Here is a 17,460-nt window from a genome sequence, read left to right as displayed (position 1 = left end):
TTATTCGTGTGAAATCTTTAATATCACCAGGAGCCACTGAAATATAGAATTAACAGGAAGATGAATATATTTGTAAAATAAAAAATGTCTATAGTATTAGAAAAAGTATATGTACAGGAATGAAATAACACTGAGTTGTGAAGCAAAATGAAACCTCATCGGAGAGGAAAAGGAAATTCTGCTGCTGGTAGATGAGGTGTATCAGAGAAATTGTATGATTTGAAGAATTTAGTTTTTTAATATAGCGAGGGGCTTTATTGGAGTTGCATTGATTAGTATTAGTAATAACTGCACAGTATACACACAGGGATGTGTGTACAGGGATGTAATAGACGGATAAGATATTAGATAATAAGATAAAGGACTCACAAAAAAGCAGCAGCTGCAAATAACAGACTTCAAACTGCTCCGTCCTGAATGTGACAGATAACAAATTATTCATCATGATTCATACAAAACAAAGGGAGCGTGTTCACTTCTGTCTCTGTACTGCAGCTTCTCTTGCAAACTTAAGTAAAAAAGACATTTATCTAATCTCTTTCTAACTGAAAATGCTCTTTGAGTTAGTTAAGTCTGCAAGTAGGAGTAAAAGTAGAGAAGTTGTTCACTTGAAACTTGTGTTATACATTATGAGAGATGCATTAGCAGGCTGAGGAACTGAGCTGACCACAATCTTCTGCTCTTTATCTCCATAACACAGCCACTCTGAGCTGACCACCATTTTATGAGCATTGTCATCTCTATTTTGTGGTTTCCATTCCACTTAACTCCCCTTCACATTCTTCCTTCCTCTTCAAGATTTCAGACACAATTTCTGGGCTGCAGCTGTCCGTCTCTAGCCCCCTGACCTCGCTGGAGGAGCTCTTTACTGGCAGTAAACCCTTCCTGGTGTCGACGCGGAACTGTCGGAGGTTATCTGAGAACGTCATCAACCTCCTCTCCTCCATCTCCCTGGCTCGGTCCAGTCTGGACACAGGCCTGGGCAATGACAGTATCAGCGGGGCGTCCATCATACCTCTGACCCCGGTACCTCCCTCTGTGGCCCCTACAGTGGTGCCTACCAGCAGCTTGATGCCCAGCCCCTTCTCACCTGGCTGGGCGGCCAACACGCTGATGGTCAACGAGGACTACAGGTGAGGCTACAGTCCAGATCTCAAACTTGATTTGAAAACGGACAAGTAGATGTTTAATTTGGATCAAACACACACTGGAAATAGATGTATTTTTTGAATTGAAATGAACTGCCCAGATTATAGAATATTTTTGACCAGTCATGTATATTGTTCTGTAGGTGAATTCACTACTCTTCAGTTTACTGCACTGTGCACCACCTGGGTCAGGTAGGAGCTAGCTAGTGGTGCTGCTTATTTAGCAATTACCGCTAGAAACGCTGTCCTGACCCAACAGCTTTGGCGTGAAAACATTATGCCCACCCTCCGGTCCCCCCAAAGTAGTCCCGGTTGTAAGTTGCTCAGTTTTTAGCCCCAAACCCCCTTTAGCACTTAGCTCTCTTAGCTCCGTTAGCAGCGTCAGCACAGCTAGTAGTGCTAACATAGACAACAATGCTAAAGGGATTTTGCAGCTCAAAATGAAGCCACTTACTCACCAGGGGCTACCTGAGGGAAAAACCAGTGGGTGGCTAACATATTTCCGCAGCACTAGGATGGTGTTACTAGCAGTAATCTTCAAATGAGCACTGCCGCTAGCTAGCTCCCACCCAGGTGGTGCGCAGTGCAGAGCAGCCAAGGCTAACGTTAGCTAACCAGTGGAGACCGCAGAGTTGGCGTTGGGCACTTAGTTTCCACAAAACATTAAAATTTCACCACCTCTAAATGGATAGTGTTTTAAAATATGGCTCTAAAGCTCGCTAAGTTAATGGAGCACTGGAGCAAAAAGAAAGGCCTCATGTGTTTGACATCATTTTGTGTTTTTTTTTGTTTTTTTTTTCCTAAAATTGAACTGGTTAGTTAATCAAAATCAAAATTAACCTTAACTTAATTCCCTAGTCTGGATCTTGTTGTGTATTTCAGATGAATCAACACATATTTAGATACATGGCCCATAATCAAGGGGGTAGGATTCATTTCAATATTGGAGGGGGACGCATATAAAATGAAGGGTTTGGGGGTCCTCCAGCAGAAAATTTAGAGCACCAAACACCTAATTTCCTGCATTCTGGTGAATGTTTATGCACCGATTTGTTCCTTTTCTGCATCAATTTATGGTGTAAATGTCTTTAAGTTTGTCCATTTAAAAGTCCTTCGCTACTTTCATGTTTTTATTCAGAGGGACAAATGCACATGTTCTTAATATTGAGGGGTATGGTTCACAATGGATAGGTCACCAGACTGTCACAGGCCTGACTCAAAGAGACAGACAGTTACTGTGACATCATATTGATTAATCCCATATTCAACAAGATTTTATATTTTTGGTTGTTTATCAACCACAATTAGTTTTAAGCGACTGAATTAAAAAAGAAACATCCATATTTCCTAATTTTGCACATCATGCTTACAATCAGAAATATAGAAAACAATGTTTACCTCCACACCAACAATAGTAAACATTGGCAGCGACAGTCATCTTCCTGGGAAATAAGAGTAAAGCTCTCTCCCAGTTGGCCTTGATTGGTAGCTGTTCATGTTCTTTCTCTGTTTATAATCTGACCACCATCAGATAGCTCTGCTTATAAACGTATGTGTTCCTCTTGTGCAAGAAATGATGATTCTTCCAAAGCATGTTTTATGTTTCCAATAAAAATAGATGGCGTAACTCCATTCTTCTACTAACACAATCTGGATTCTTGAGCTTTCCACTTACAAACATACTTTATGCACTAATCCTGATCTGTCAATTTTCCACTCCAGCGGTTTAACAATGTGGCCGTAAACATGGATTTACCCAGGTGGTCATAAATATAACTTTTTACAGCTTGTTCAGCAGAAGCATCAAGGGTTAAAATACAACCAATCTATGGATACATTTTACAGGGATTAGAGTAAAAAGTATTTTTTTAAAGGAACCATTACATTTTATACCAGGCCCACTTCATCCGTTATCCAAGAATAACCACTGGCAACCATTTTCTTTGTCTTGGAGGATGGAAACTTAAGTAGCATCTAACACACATTCCCAGTCTGCTCATATAACCATTTCCTATTCTGGCTATGGATGGATTAATGAACGGGCCTACTTGGCAAAGGCGCAGGGCCCCAAAGAGTCAAGGGCCATCCTGGCCTTAACACAAAATGTCACTCAAATTAATTTGAATCAATCAGGAGGAGACTCAAAGGGACATCAAAGAGATATAAATCAACTACAAAGAGACTCAAAACACTACAAAGAGACACAAAATGACCACAAAGCAGGGTTCCTATGTAAGTATGGAAATAAATCTGATCAATTTCCAGGTATTAAAAAGTATGGAAAATGAAAAATAAAGTATGGAAAAAATATTTATGTTTCCAGACTATTACCACTGTTCTAAAATACTGTTTTCTAAAATAGAAAATTAGGTATTTCCAAAAATAATTTAATCAGTCTGGATCGTGTTTTATGCCGGGCCAAGCACAGTTTGTGTGAGAGCAAACGTCTCAGAAAACATACCGCCCCTTTTACCTGATTGACGAGTGGTATGTCCAGTCCGCTGTCCCATGACAGCCCCAGCCCCCCAGTACCAAGTTTCTCTCCAACACTGCACTGCACCTTCGACAAGAAGACGAGTTTCACGTGGTTCACAATGGGTAGATGCAAGTTTTTGGATGGATGGCTTGACAATACCGTATATAAATACTGGTTGGCCAAGGATTCCCAATTCACACACAGAGAGCTAGATGCAAGCTTGGTGTGAAATCGTTTGACATCACCAACATTGGGGAGAAGGCGATTTTGAGCCACATGAAAGGAAAAAACACAGACGTCTCGTTACTGCATCGCTTGCACCCAGAGTCCCAACCTTTTTGCCTCAGCCCAGACATTGAACTTACCTGAGTTTTTATTTGCATGCCATTATGGTACTTGGCTACAATCGCCTATTAAGAATAATTAAATATGATGTGAAATATGGTACACTGATATATTTACTCAGATGTCGCATATTCTCTGAAAAAAAAAAAAAAAAAAAAAAACGCCGAGAAGTCTGGAAATTAGGGTATGGAAAAGTATGGAATTTTGAAATTCCAAATGTGTAGGAACCCTGACAAAGAGACACAAAATGATTACGAAGAGACACAAAATGACCACAAAGAGACACAAATGACTGCAAAGAGACACCAAATGACCACAAAGAGGCATAAAGCAATTAAAAAGACACTCAAAATGACCATAAAGAGACACAAAATGACCGCAAACAAAGATGTAAAGCAATTTAGAGACACTAAATGACCACAGATATAAAAAATGATCATAAAGATATACAAAATGACTACAAAGAGACACAAACTAATTACAAACTCTAAATGACTAAACAGAGATGTAAAGCAATTAAAAAGAGACTCAAAATGACCAATAAGAGACACAAAATGACCACAAAGAGAAACAAAGCAACTACAAACATACTCAAAATGGCTAAAAAGAGACACAAAGCAATTACAAAGAGATTCAAAATAACCACAAAGAGACACAAAATGAGTTCAGATAGACAGAATGCAACTACAAAGAGACTTATACGACTACAAATAGGAGCAACAAACAACCACAGACACAAAAAACTACAAAGCGACCAAAACAACCAACAAAAGGAGGCTAAACAACTACAAAATCTGTGTGTCTTGCTCCTGTGAAGGAGAGGTTGTGGGGCCTTTTGCAAATCTGAACCCAGGGCCCCATTGTCTCATGATCCACCCATGATTCTGACAAGTTAAAGTGTAAAACAAGCTGATTTGTAGGACTGTGCACATGAACCATCTGGATCAATTTCACAATTATCAACACTGCAGGCTGTTTATCAAAAATGACACACCCCTGCTCTCAGTGTTTGATTAAACTGTCCCAACCAGCCTTTCATAAATGTTGCATGTTTATTAAGATGGCTGGATTTGTTGAGGTAATGTAATTGAAACTTCTCTTAAAACTACAGAATGTTCAGATGCATTATGGGCCACTGGGATGCTTTTACATTCCATATTGCCTAATAACAATATTAAAGTACTGCTTCCCATAAACTAACCGCACAGAGCACAGACAGACCATAAATGCATCCTTCCCCTTTAAACAGTGCGAGGTTATGTAAAGTTCAACCTCATCCTAACTTCACCACTTCCCTGATCTCATACAGCAGATCCTTGTGTCTCTTATCTCAAAGAGCAAATAAAGTTACTCAAGCTGACCAAAGACACACATTGAGTGTTTCATTTCTGTTTTATACAGACATATCCTGGATCAGCAGCGCTAACTGAATCCCAATAATCTTATTACACTTCTCTGCAGTTTTAATTCTGGGAACAGTGGAACGAAAATAGCAAATTTTAATCCCAGATCAGGTGGAATAATCTGAATGTGATGAAAGAAACGCTGCATATTTCACTCATCACCCAAAACACACCAGCTAAGATGACAAATCAAAACTTAAATATGCAAGCTGCCCAGCTTAAGAAAAAGGAGACGAGCTGGTCGACATTTTAGCTCATATCTGTCAGCATTAAGTGTACTAATTTAAGGTTTGTTTAAGGGAGTTTCCGTGAAGCGCTGTAAAGTTTAGTTGATTCAAAACACACCTAAAACACACTTTAAACATAACTTAATGGAGACAATTTCAAACACAAGTACACAAATTGGCTTCATTACAACTCGCAGCATTCACAGACAAACACATGTCTTTATCTGGACACATTTTCCTCACAAATATAACATGCTAACGTTATTAGCCTATGCCTATGGCATTTTACATTGTATAAATTAGCCTAGCAGCCGGCGGTCTTTTCCACTTCTCATATAAAACCAGGGACAACAGTAACATAACAAAGGTAACGGTACATAATTTGGCTCCATTACAACTCACAGGGTTCACTGGCAAAACAACTGTCATGCTAAACATGTTTTCGAAACAACTACAACATGCTAATGTTATTAGCGCCAGCCTATGGCATTTTACATTGTATAAATTAGCCTAGCGACGAGCAGAGATTTCCGTTACTCATTCAAAGCCAGGATAAATCACACACAAGACTTAAAATGCTATTTTAGTGGAGGCTTTAGTGTCTTAACAATTTATTGTTTCTTTTCTGTGAAATTAAAGTAAATAAAAGGTTCGTCTCCACTGAGGGAAATGGTTTCAGCTTACAAAAATAGACAGGAGGTCTGCGTCGCTGCGACATGTAGGTCACCTTCTGGGGAGGTGCACGTCAGGCTACGGCGTAGGCTCTATGCGATACGGAGCCTATGCAGTAGCTATGGCGTCGAATCAACCTAGAAGTATAAATCCCGCTTCAGCCAACTGCCTTTTAATGTTGGCTGGAACATCATCCAAATCAGTGGGAGGGGCGTCAAATTTTGCTGTTGTTAAACGTGGTCCCCATTTAATCCATAAATCAGTATGTTTGCCGTTTCCGTAGGGCATGCGAGAAAAGTTTTCTTCATGAGTTCAAGGAACATAGCAAGAACAATTGGTCATTTTATGGGAGAACTATTCCTTTAATATTTGGAAGGGGAGGGGCGCTGCATGGTAAATAAACAACAACAACAAAAACCAGCTGCCGAATTGTTATTTTAAACAACAATATTGGCCCAGAATTTCACAATCAGTGCATCCCTACTGATGACATAAACACAGTGTACTCATAAAATAAAACCACGAAAAACAACAATAAACTACAGACAAACTACACTTCCTCCTCACTGATTTCTGGCTGCAGTGTAGTATCTGCTGTTGAACTATGCTAACGACAGTTACTCTCGTGGTTTGTACTCACTCAAAACTTTCAAGTGGACCTTTAGTTAAGACCTCTTTGATCTGAAGTGAAGAATAACTTTTGACACTCGACATTTTCACAGTGTTTGATATATTTATGAATTTGCTGTATGTTGTGTTTGTGTGCCTTGTTGTTTTAGGTGGCTGTCCTACGTGTTGCTGCTGCTGCTTGACCTCATAGTGTGTCTGTTCATCCTGTTGGGACTGGCCAAGCAAGCCCGCTGGCTGCTCATCCTGTGAGTACACACACAAACATACACACACACACACACACACACACACACACACTTGTATTTGTTGACACAATCCATACAACACTGGATTGATATTGATGGTCAGGGTGTCCTCTTGGCTGAAGAGTTTGTGCTGTTCCCCCCACAGGATGACTGTGCTGGCGTGGCTGGCTCTCTTCCTAAGCTGGGGCTCCCTGGGTTTGGAGACAGCCACAGTAGTGGTGAGTAGACCCAGTAAGACTGCTCTGGTGAGCGGAGGCCAGGGGCTGCTGGAGGGAGGGTAGCAGAGGGATGAAGGGCTGGAGGAATAGGAAGTGAATGGGACTGTCATGGGAGGGATTGGCTGGCTTCAGCCGAGGGAAGAGAGCTACAGGAGATCAACCCCTGATGCCAGGCCAGAACCATGTGTGTGTATGTATGTGTGATTTCTGTGCCCATTGTGCTAAACTGTGAAAAGACCTGCCTCCTAGGGAACGCTGCATTCGTGGCAGAAGACCAGAGAGGCAGGAAAATGGGGCAGAGATTAAAGATTCAATGCGCGTGTGCACAAGAGCGTTTGCGAACAAAGTGTGTTTGTGCATTAAAGTGTGTGTTTTTTGTGTAAGTGTGTTTGCAAGTGTGTGGGCGTTTGGCTCGGAGAAGTAAAGATGGAAGATGAAGAGAAGTGCTTTCACCGAGAGTGAGGAGGGGAGAGGAAGAGCGGGAGAGTGCATCTCGAGATCAGCTCAAGAGAGAGGGAGAGAGAAAGTGGGTAAACCATCAGATTGCCATCAGCAGTGCAAGACTCGAGGCTGTTGCCGTACTGTGCCGCGGCCCCTTGGGGCTTCAGACTGAGCATGCAAGGAGGTGGAAGTGTGAGTGTAATCCTGTGAAAGTAAAACTCACTAACATGCTGCTGGACAATGTTCTACTTTTAACACCTAAACACGACAACACCACCAGTGTGCTGCAGGCATGAGTCCAGACGGTAACATTTATCAAGAACAAAGCACAGAGAGAGTTTTTATGTCTCAAACAGAGGAGTGTTCTTTTTCAGTTTCCCCTGTGAAGTTTGGTCGTACTCTCTGAAGGGGGGGATCTGGTCTGAGGGTGTGTAAAGAGGGTAAATGGTTGCTGTTTTTCTGCACTGCTGCCCACTTTAAGAGACTCAGTGTCATGTGGAGCTGGCGGGAGATGGTCCCAAGGCCTGTGGGTCCACACAGAGCCGCTCTGTCCCTGGTCACTGACAGGGAAACAATGGGCCAGCTGTGGGCCTGCCCACTTTATTCTATCCCGGGGTCGCCGCTTTTCCCGTCAGCCGCTTGGCTCTCTGTGTGGCTCTCACTCCCTCTTCTGGTGGTGCGATCTCAAGCTGAGAGTGTTTGTGGGTGCACCCTCTTTTAAAAAAAATAGGCCAGAATGTACAGCAGTGTATGGAGATGATATGGAAAACCAGATTGACAGAGGAGGGGGGATATGAGTGATGAGCTAATGGAAAGAAACATAGACGTCGGAGTGTAGCGCAGGTTTATCCAGGTCATCATGTGATGCAGGCTGATCAATATTTGCCACTGTATTGTGAGCTGCTGTCAGATATCTGAGGAGGTAAGTATGTCAGTCGGTCAGTGTGTCTACTAACTTCTCCCTTGTGATCATTTTCTCTCGCCCTCCCTCTTTCACCTCATCTGTCCCTCTCTTTTTCCCGCTGTCATCCTTCCTCGCTGCTCCCGTCACTCTCGCTGCCCTGCCAGGCTCTCAGTGACTTCTGCTCGGATCCAAACACGTTTGTAGTAAACTCCACCCACTTCAACACCGGCACCAGCTCAGGTACGGTATCAATCTACCCCTGAAACACAAGCACTAGTTGATTCCCATTCATGCAGTGCACTTGATTTACCTCCCAGCTGTGCTTATGTCAGCACAATCTAATATAATGACAGTTAAATGTTACCACATCTGTTCTATTATGCACTGATCTGTTGTCGCACTGGTGTTTTGTTGGCCATTCAGATGTGTTGGATTATTACCTGACCTGCAGCAGGCGCATGAACAGTCCATTCCAGCAGGTAATGTGACCTCCTGTCAGTCACATGTACATAACACAGAGCACTGCGGGCGTTCAGCTGGCACTCTTCCCCTCACTGATTCAAGTGAACAGGTTGCATGTCAGACTTGCTCAAGGCCACTTAAGGACAAATTATTTGAGGACGGGGAGGCACAGCTGTTGCAGCGTGTCCTATCCTTAAACGATTCGCTCTCCAGATAAATAGCTACACTCTCGGCATATTAATGGTATATTTGAGCAGTGATGCAAATTAAAAGCGCTTAACTCCGCTGACTTGTTGGCTGCAGCTGCTGACCCAGTCACAGAGGGCGCTGTCCAACATTCACACACACCTCTCCAGTCTGGAAAGAAATGCTCTCACACAGTTCCCCAAAGCTGAGGTATGTTGTAATCTGCAAACATGCAGCTTAAGAATTTCTGCCACCTTTTTGGTAATTCATATTGAACCTGTCAGATTTTTTTCCATCATTGCAGAAATCACTCAGGGAGGTTCAGCAGATACTCAACTCCACAGAGGGCAACTTTCATCAGCTGGTGGCGCTGCTAAACTGCCGAGGTCTCAATAAGGTAACCCAAGTCTAAGTGTGTGTAACAGCTAATTACCAAAGTACTGCTTCTTTATTTTCACTGATACATCTATTTTCTTGCAGGACTACATCGACTCTTTGAAAGGCCTGTGCTACGACGGGATGGAGGGATTGCTCTACCTCTCCCTTTACTCTTTCCTCTCTGCTCTGGCCTTCACTGCCATCCTCTGCTCTCTGCCCGGCGCCTGGAGGAGCTTCCCCAGGTGAGAGAACGTGTGGATATAAGTGTGCAGTCATAGATGTAAGTGCTGTTAGTTTTGCAGCGATCAGCTGTTTGTATCAGTTTCTACCACTTTGTTATTTTCATGCCCTTACACTTATTTATACACTTTGAATTGCCTGGTGTAAACACTGTTGTCTGACACAGTCTTGTTCTATTTTCAGCACTTTTGGGCTACAGTTTCTGAAAAGCAATAAATCCATCTTGTCCCACAGTGTCGGGGAGGACTTACATTCCTCTGCTTGTCCATTCATTAAAAAATATCTGTAACATCCACAATGGGATCATAAATACAAAATATACAAAGTGTATTGGAGATAGTTGGTTCAAATTTAGCCTTGAAAATTTTTAAACAAAAACTGCCATATGCAGAAGTCCTGCATGCCTAAAAAGGGTGTACAGTCATCCTAATAATAGCTGGAGGTTTGGCTCTCCTCAGCCCACTTTTAGATCAAACTAATTTATTTTTTGCATATTCAGGAGTTTGGTAGCAGCGGCTCAGGTTTGTCAGATCTGCAGAGAGTGGATATGGAGTAGCTGGCTACATCCAGGCAGTATTCTGATCATATACTTGAGTAAAAGTAATAATACCACAGTGTAGAAATATTCCTGCAATAAGTCCTGCATTCAAAATTTTATTTTAGTTTCAGTACAGAAGTTTGAGCATCAAACATACTTTAAGTATAACCACACTGCAGTGCAGCGTCAAACAAAACAAAACTATCTCTATATATTATATAGGCTATAGTGTGAACAGAAAGAGGACTGAGGCCCCATCAGAGCTGATGATGCTAGATGTACCGAACTCAGTCCTCTTAAAGTGGACCAACAGTAAAGGGACTCAGTCCTTTTTGCATTCACATTGTCAGTTCATTTGAAAGAGGACTCTTTCTGCTCAACTTCAGCTCTGATGGGGCCTCAGTCCTCTTTCTATTCACACTATAGCCTATATATGATATATATTGATGTAGTTTTGTTTTTACTTTGACGTAGCACTGCAGTGCGATTACAAAGCCACTCGCTTTCAGATGAACTTAAAATTGGAGGAAACCTTAGTGTTTCTGTGCTGTAGACTGTTGCTGTTTGATGTACTCTACATTCCACATCTGGAGACGTGCAGTATCTTCCGTGGATCAAACTACTCCTCGTCCTGTGCCCTTGCAAGCGTTACAGGCTGACATGGTTTCTTCTGTTTTTTCCAAGTGTCCCAGTTCAATAGCATGTGATCTAGAGGGCTAAATACAATGGCAATGAGCAAGGCAAACCTGGAGCACCTTGTGTTACAAGGCACAGGTTAAGCAAGCCGCACTCAGACCAAGAGGGGTCTGAGTTCTCTTGGAGTGTTCACATATGCGCAAAAAATGCTGAGTCACCGCTCTGAGTATGTTTAGAGGGCTGAAAGGACAAAGTGTCTTTTAATAGAACCATTAGAATGTGAAGAGAAGAAAGTTTTAAGACACTCATCATGTCCCTCTCTGTCTCTTTCATGGACGTCGACAGTGAATCAGAGGAGTACGAAGACTCGGACAGCGAGAGTGAGGACCCCTTCACCTCCCATCAGGCACGTAGACAGACGGCCTCGGGGTCTCAGCGAGGGGCCATGGCCCCCTTCTATAATTACCCGGGGGCCGGGTGGACACCCCCCTTTTCTAGCGCGCCGCCCCTCCCGTGAGTAACACAGACACTCAGACACACAGACAGACAGACAGACAGACAGACAGAACGTCCCAGATGTTGCAGGAGGAGGAGGAGGTTGCTCTTAGATACAGTTTTGACATCAAGCTTGTGTTTCTGTGTCGATATCTGTACCTATGGGCAACTTTTATACTGATGCCCCCCTAAATCAGGAAGGCCAGAGTACAAAGAGTATACTAAAACAACACATAGAGACAGATTGAACACTACTGAGACGTTTCTGTGCACACACATAGTCTTTTTGGTGAAGATACCCCCCTCAAATCAGCACCTATCTTAGTACCTATACACCTATCTTTAGCAGAGAGTAGTGTCAGTGCAGTGTAGTCAGCTAGGCTCACACACTTTTGTCTCTACATAGACACGTAGTCCAAATCCACAGAGCTGTCAGGTTAAGCACATGCATTGCAGACAGACACACAGACAGGTCAATATGGACTACAGTGTAGGCAGAGAAACAGACACAACTCCAGAGGTCTGTCTGTCTGTCTGTGTGTCTGTCTATCCGTCTGTCGAGTGTTTCAGGACAGACGATGTAGGCCGCTCGGTCACTCTCACAGATCTTGTCTCAAATGGCGTCCTGTCTCCTAAACAGCAGTAGACTACTGCTGTGTTGGGGGGAGGGTGTCATTGACGAGGCCGCGCTCGTAAAAACTCCGGCGATGTGAGGCTCAGGTTGACTATAGGTAACCCCACCCCCTCCCCCTCCCCCTCCCCATCCCTTCCCCCAAAAAAACACCCTTCTGCATCATCTGTCTCCTCATCGTGGTGTCTGATTCTCTCAAGTTATCTCTCTGGATCTGTCCTCTCTTTATCATCCCTCCTTTTCCTTTTTCTCTCTTTCAATTTTCTCATCTTATTATGTTTTTTCCCGTCTCTCCTTCTCACTGATGTTTCCAAGCTTAGTCAGAGCTCTGAGAAACCCAATAATCGTGGACTATTTGACTTCCTATTCTAATCGTCTTGACTGCTCCCTTGTCTGATATTAACACAAAAATACAAGGATATGGACTAAAACCAAACTGTCAAGGCTCAGAAACTCAGCTAGCTCTAAAAATACAGTCCACTCCTCTTAAATGGAATCTGCTCGGGATTGCTTTAAAAGCTTTCTGGGGTTTATCATGCAGATAAACAGATTCATTAGAAAAACAACATTACAGCTGAAATGGGACTGGTGAGTCACACCCAGCTCCAAATGCATGTAATTGCAGATTATTGTATAAATCCTGCAGTGCATCATCAGTCAGGAGTGGACTGTACGCCTGCTGCTGGCGCTCTCAGAGCCTCGCCTGAGTGCCAGTAGCACTAATACCTACTAGTCATACTGAGTGCTGTGTTTTTCCGCACTATATTTCTAACCGCTCTCTCTCCTTCTTTCCTGTTACCTGTCCTTGGCTCCCGTCACCCCTGCGGCCCCCTCTCGTCCCGTCTGTCTTTCTCAATGTGTCTCACCCCTGTTTCCCTCTCTCCTTCATCCTCTGTTGCTCCTCTCCCTCTCTCTTCTGTCCTTGTCTCTTTCTATCTCTATACAGGACTCCAAACGTTTCCTCCAATGGCAACCCTGGCTATGAGAGCCTACCCTTGACTGACAGGCAGTCCCCACCCCCCTCTGTGAGTTCCTCTGTACTTGTGACGCCATCGCAATCTGTGCCATTTTATCACTGCTGTTAGGGCACACGCTCGCTTTGATAATCAGTAGCAAACGGACTAACATGGTGACCTCGCAGGACCCTGTGGGCCGGACTTTTGTTGCTTCAAAAACATGAACCTGAAGTTACATATTTTCACTGTTCCCTGATTTACTTGTACATAAGATTTAAGAGCTCCTCATGTTTTATCACTATCTAACCATTTTAGAGAGCACCTTAATTCAACCGTAACAATCTAAATATAATGTAACATAATTAACAACAATGACATTCAATGTGAAATTGACAGCTTTCAGTTGCATCTCATGGTCATCCACTGAGGCAGATATATACTGTGACCACATCGTATCACATGACCGAACTAACAGTCCCATGACATCTTAGCTATCCTCATGACAACCGAGCAAACTCCAGCCACTGAGGAAGATCAGAATGCAGTTGAAAACTTAAGAAAAAGCTAGTAAGAGGACATTGACGTTGATTTGCCTATTGTTTTTGTCAAAATAATCTTCTTACTTGACTAGAAACAGTTACTTTGGAAGAAGGGGGTTGGAAAGGAAATCAGGAATATGCAATTAAAAGCTTCGGAGGTTTTAAAATAGTTTGGCAAAACGAAAAAAAACACATAACTTAAAATGTAGCTTTGCTTTTATTCAACCTGCACTACTTCCCCATGTTTTATGTTTAGGTGAGCAACAGGTTTTTTTTTAAATCAGTCCAGGATTGAGCTACAGGGATGTAGGCTGCATCTTAATCACTCAGGGCAGTCATGCACCATCAACTTACGTCCATTAAAGTGTTTGTTTTTGCCACTGACAGGCTCAGATTATTATTTAAGTGTCTGACAACATTATGGAAGGATCCCTACAGAGATAGACCTTCATTTAAAAGAGTAAGATCCTTTTTGTTTAACCAGAAACAGCCCCAGAATCACTATCGCCAAACCCACCAGACTCCATTTAAATAAACAGTAATTCTAGAGTATATAGAGCCAGTTCATTTTCACATCTAACTGGGTGAATTAATGGTTAATTTTAACCAAACCTGAGTTGAAGGTTGTTGGAATAGTGGAGAGGTGTTTTTTTTTTTTAATGGAATCTGGTGGGTTTGATGACAACAATTTCAGGGTTGTTTCTGGTTAAACAAAAAAGAGCTACTTCTTACCAAAAAGGTCCACCTCTGTAGGGATCCTTTCCATGACATTGCCAGATTGTCCGTGGCAAAAACCAGTACCTTTAGTGGAAGTAAATTGACGGTGTTAATATTCCCAGTGTGATTATGTTGCAGCCTGTATTGCTGTTGCCAGCTGCTGCCCTCTCGCCCAATACTGGACCACTTTCAATAATTGTAAAACATAGGAAAATAGAGTCCAGGCTGAAAGATACCAAAGTTACCCTTATATGTCGTTTTATTTATTTCCTTTTGCCAGACTATTTTCAGCCTATAATATAGCATAATTTCATATTACTGATTTGCTTTCTAACTTCCTTCTTCCATAGTATAGTAAGGTCACCTCTCTAGCTTTTTCCAGAGCTTTCAGTTGCATCTCATAGTCTATCACACAGTCTATCACATGACCAAACTCTCGGTCTCATGATAACAAGTTAATAATCTACATCACAGCTGAGCAAACTGCGTGCTTCTAGGACAGTGGTTCTCAAATGGTAGCCGCAGCACAATGGTGTGCCGTGATGCCAGTCCAGGTGTGCCATGGGATTTTGTGATATCCGTTATATAACCAAGCCATTATTGCAGTATTTAACCAGGCCTTTACAAAAAGTTATAAATTATTTTTTAGTTGACTGTATCAGTATGTTGTGGGGATCCATTTCCTAATAATGAGGCAAACTCCAGCTAAAAAAACGTGATCTATTTGAACCTATTTCGCACATGGGAATGATGAGTGTGTGACACATCAAAAGTTCTGATTGGCAGCCAGTGTGAGCGGATGATAACATTTAAAGGGAGAAAGCTGTGAGCAGGACGATGGATCGCTTTATTGTACGGAGCAAATTACGACAAAGCACCAGTCAGTAGAAAGCATCATGAAAGCTACCTGTCTTATTTTTTCTTATTTTTATTGTCTTACGTCGTGATAACACACATTATAGAAGCGATTGTGCACAGATATAAATACAGGCGTGCCTTTTGGATTTGAAAACCACTGTGCTAGGAAGACCATGAGATGCAACTGAAATCTGAAAAAAATGAGTAAGTGGACAGCTTTATTTCTTTAACTTTTATTTAATGAAATTGATTCTGAATAAATTTATTGAAGCCTGTTGGTCAGATAGTGAGCAAAACATGTGCTGTCTGCTCTTCTTAATGAGCTGATCTTCACGTGTGCGAATAACAAATTTTCTTCTCCTCTCTTTTATTTCCTCTCATCTCTCCTCTGGACCACCTCAACCTCTCTCCTGTCGACTCCCATCGTCTGTTCTGGACGTACAGTACTCTCCCAGCATGCTGACTGGTTACGGGGGAAGTCAATCACACCCCAACCCTGCCCATTCGAGGAACCTGTATTCACGTTGATTATTATTTTTTGTTAGGAAATGTATAGAAAAAAAAAGTTTAGTTTTCATATGAATGGACACTTTACTGAAATGAAAAAGAAACTAATCTAAATAAAATGAATGCTAAGTGTGAATTCAAAGTGCGTAACGTCAGTACCACTGAATATTATTATTATGATGATTATTAGAAGCACTTAAAAGAAACAGGTCTGAACGGACCGTTGATATAACCGACAATGATAATGCTGGTACGCTGGCTGTGCAAATATGAACCAAGTCCACTTGGTCTAAATTCTTTTCCCCCTCGTCTGTCCAAACTCTGTGTAAACTGTGAACAGTGGTGAGGCAAGTCAGAATGGTATTGACGTTACTACGTTGTAGTTTTATATTCTTCAATGTATCAGTACCACCGATTTTATTTTTAAGTTTTTATATAAATATTGTTGTAGAAAAGCACTGGCACGTAGCAACAATACACATTTTTTTTCTGTGAATGGTTATGCAGTTCCTTCACTTGGTATCATGTTTTTTTATTATTACTTTTTATAGGTGGCAATTCTGTATTTTCCTTGTATTACCTTATGGTATTCTGTATATCTCACTGTCTATAATATCTGAATAATCATGAACATTTGCTCTTAAAAAAAAACAACAAAAAAAAAACATACTCGAGGGCTACCAAGACCCTGTTTTAACCATCGAACGGAGAACTACAACTGCCACTCAAGTCTTGAGAGTGGAGAACTACAAATCCCATGCAATGACAGCAGGTACATAGCAATATGATTCTTGCTACTGGTGCTGCAGTAGCCCTACCGTAACTAGCAATAATAACTATGTATAGCATTGGGTTTCTGAGATCTCTCCAAGATGTTTTGTGTATATATGGTCTGGTATGTTGGAGATTTCATTGAATCCCCCCGTCCTTGCCAACTGACCTTGTTAACCCTTGAATTGAGTTTGTATGGTTATCAATGCTCCTTTTGAATGGCATCCTTTTACACTCAAGAGTCTAATATAAATAAAAATAACTTCAATAACCTTCACCTTGTTTTCCTCATGTTTACAAGTCAATCCAGTGTGCGCTGAACAAAATTAAACGATTGGGGGGTGGCACGATGTAACCAAGAATGTTCCTGGCTCGAACCCTGGGGTGGGGGAGCTGTTACGTGTGGAGTTTGCATGTTCTCCCCGTGTCAGTGTGGGTTTTCTCCGGGTACTCCGGCTTCCTCCAACAGTCCAAAGACATGCAGGTTAATTGGTGACTCTAAATTGTCCGTAGGTGTGAACGTGAGTGTGAATGGTTGTCTGTCTCTATGTGTCAGTCCTGTGATAGTCTGGCGACCTGTCCAGGGTGTACCCTGCCTCTCACCCAATGCCAGCTGGGATAGGCTCCAGCCCTTCGTGACCCTGAACAGGATAAGCGGTTACGGAAAATGAATGTTTGAACTTTTGTTTATCAAGTCAAAGATCTAGGACTTTTCTAGGCACAAAGACTTCTCTCAGATTTTAATCGCAAATTTGTTAACAATCCCTGTTAGTGAGCACTTCTCCTTTCCCAAGATAATCCATCCACTTGACAAGTGTGACATATCAAGATGATGAT

The 17,460-nt window shown here is 42.1% G+C and overlaps 1 protein-coding gene across 4 annotated transcripts in view; it reads left to right on the top strand.

Annotated features, from left to right (window-relative positions):
• The window catches only part of ttyh1 (tweety family member 1), a 30,082-nt gene extending 13,190 nt beyond the window's left edge, over nucleotides 1-16,892 (top strand). Inside the window, exons 5-15 of one of the 4 annotated variants that reach the window (XM_050047847.1) lie at nucleotides 799-1,133; nucleotides 7,051-7,146; nucleotides 7,292-7,364; nucleotides 8,874-8,949; nucleotides 9,133-9,188; nucleotides 9,475-9,567; nucleotides 9,662-9,754; nucleotides 9,838-9,977; nucleotides 11,495-11,555; nucleotides 13,222-13,300; nucleotides 15,790-16,892. In XM_050047847.1, coding sequence (XP_049903804.1) covers nucleotides 799-1,133; nucleotides 7,051-7,146; nucleotides 7,292-7,364; nucleotides 8,874-8,949; nucleotides 9,133-9,188; nucleotides 9,475-9,567; nucleotides 9,662-9,754; nucleotides 9,838-9,977; nucleotides 11,495-11,555; nucleotides 13,222-13,260 — 1,062 coding nt within the window. In that variant the 3' untranslated portion in view covers nucleotides 13,261-13,300; nucleotides 15,790-16,892. Of the gene's footprint in view, nucleotides 1-798; nucleotides 1,134-7,050; nucleotides 7,147-7,291; nucleotides 7,365-8,873; nucleotides 8,950-9,132; nucleotides 9,189-9,474; nucleotides 9,568-9,661; nucleotides 9,755-9,837; nucleotides 9,978-11,494; nucleotides 11,663-13,221; nucleotides 13,301-15,789 lie in introns of all 4 variants that reach the window. The other 3 variants (XM_050047844.1, XM_050047846.1, XM_050047845.1) reach the window with 3 other exon arrangements.
• Nucleotides 16,893-17,460: the final 568 nt, after the last annotated feature.

Source organism: Epinephelus moara, chromosome 6, assembly GCF_006386435.1.
Source record: "Epinephelus moara isolate mb chromosome 6, YSFRI_EMoa_1.0, whole genome shotgun sequence".
Taxonomy (NCBI): domain Eukaryota; kingdom Metazoa; phylum Chordata; class Actinopteri; order Perciformes; family Serranidae; genus Epinephelus; species Epinephelus moara.
Note: the sequence above shows the minus strand (reverse complement) of the source record. Positions and strands in the feature narration are given on the sequence as shown.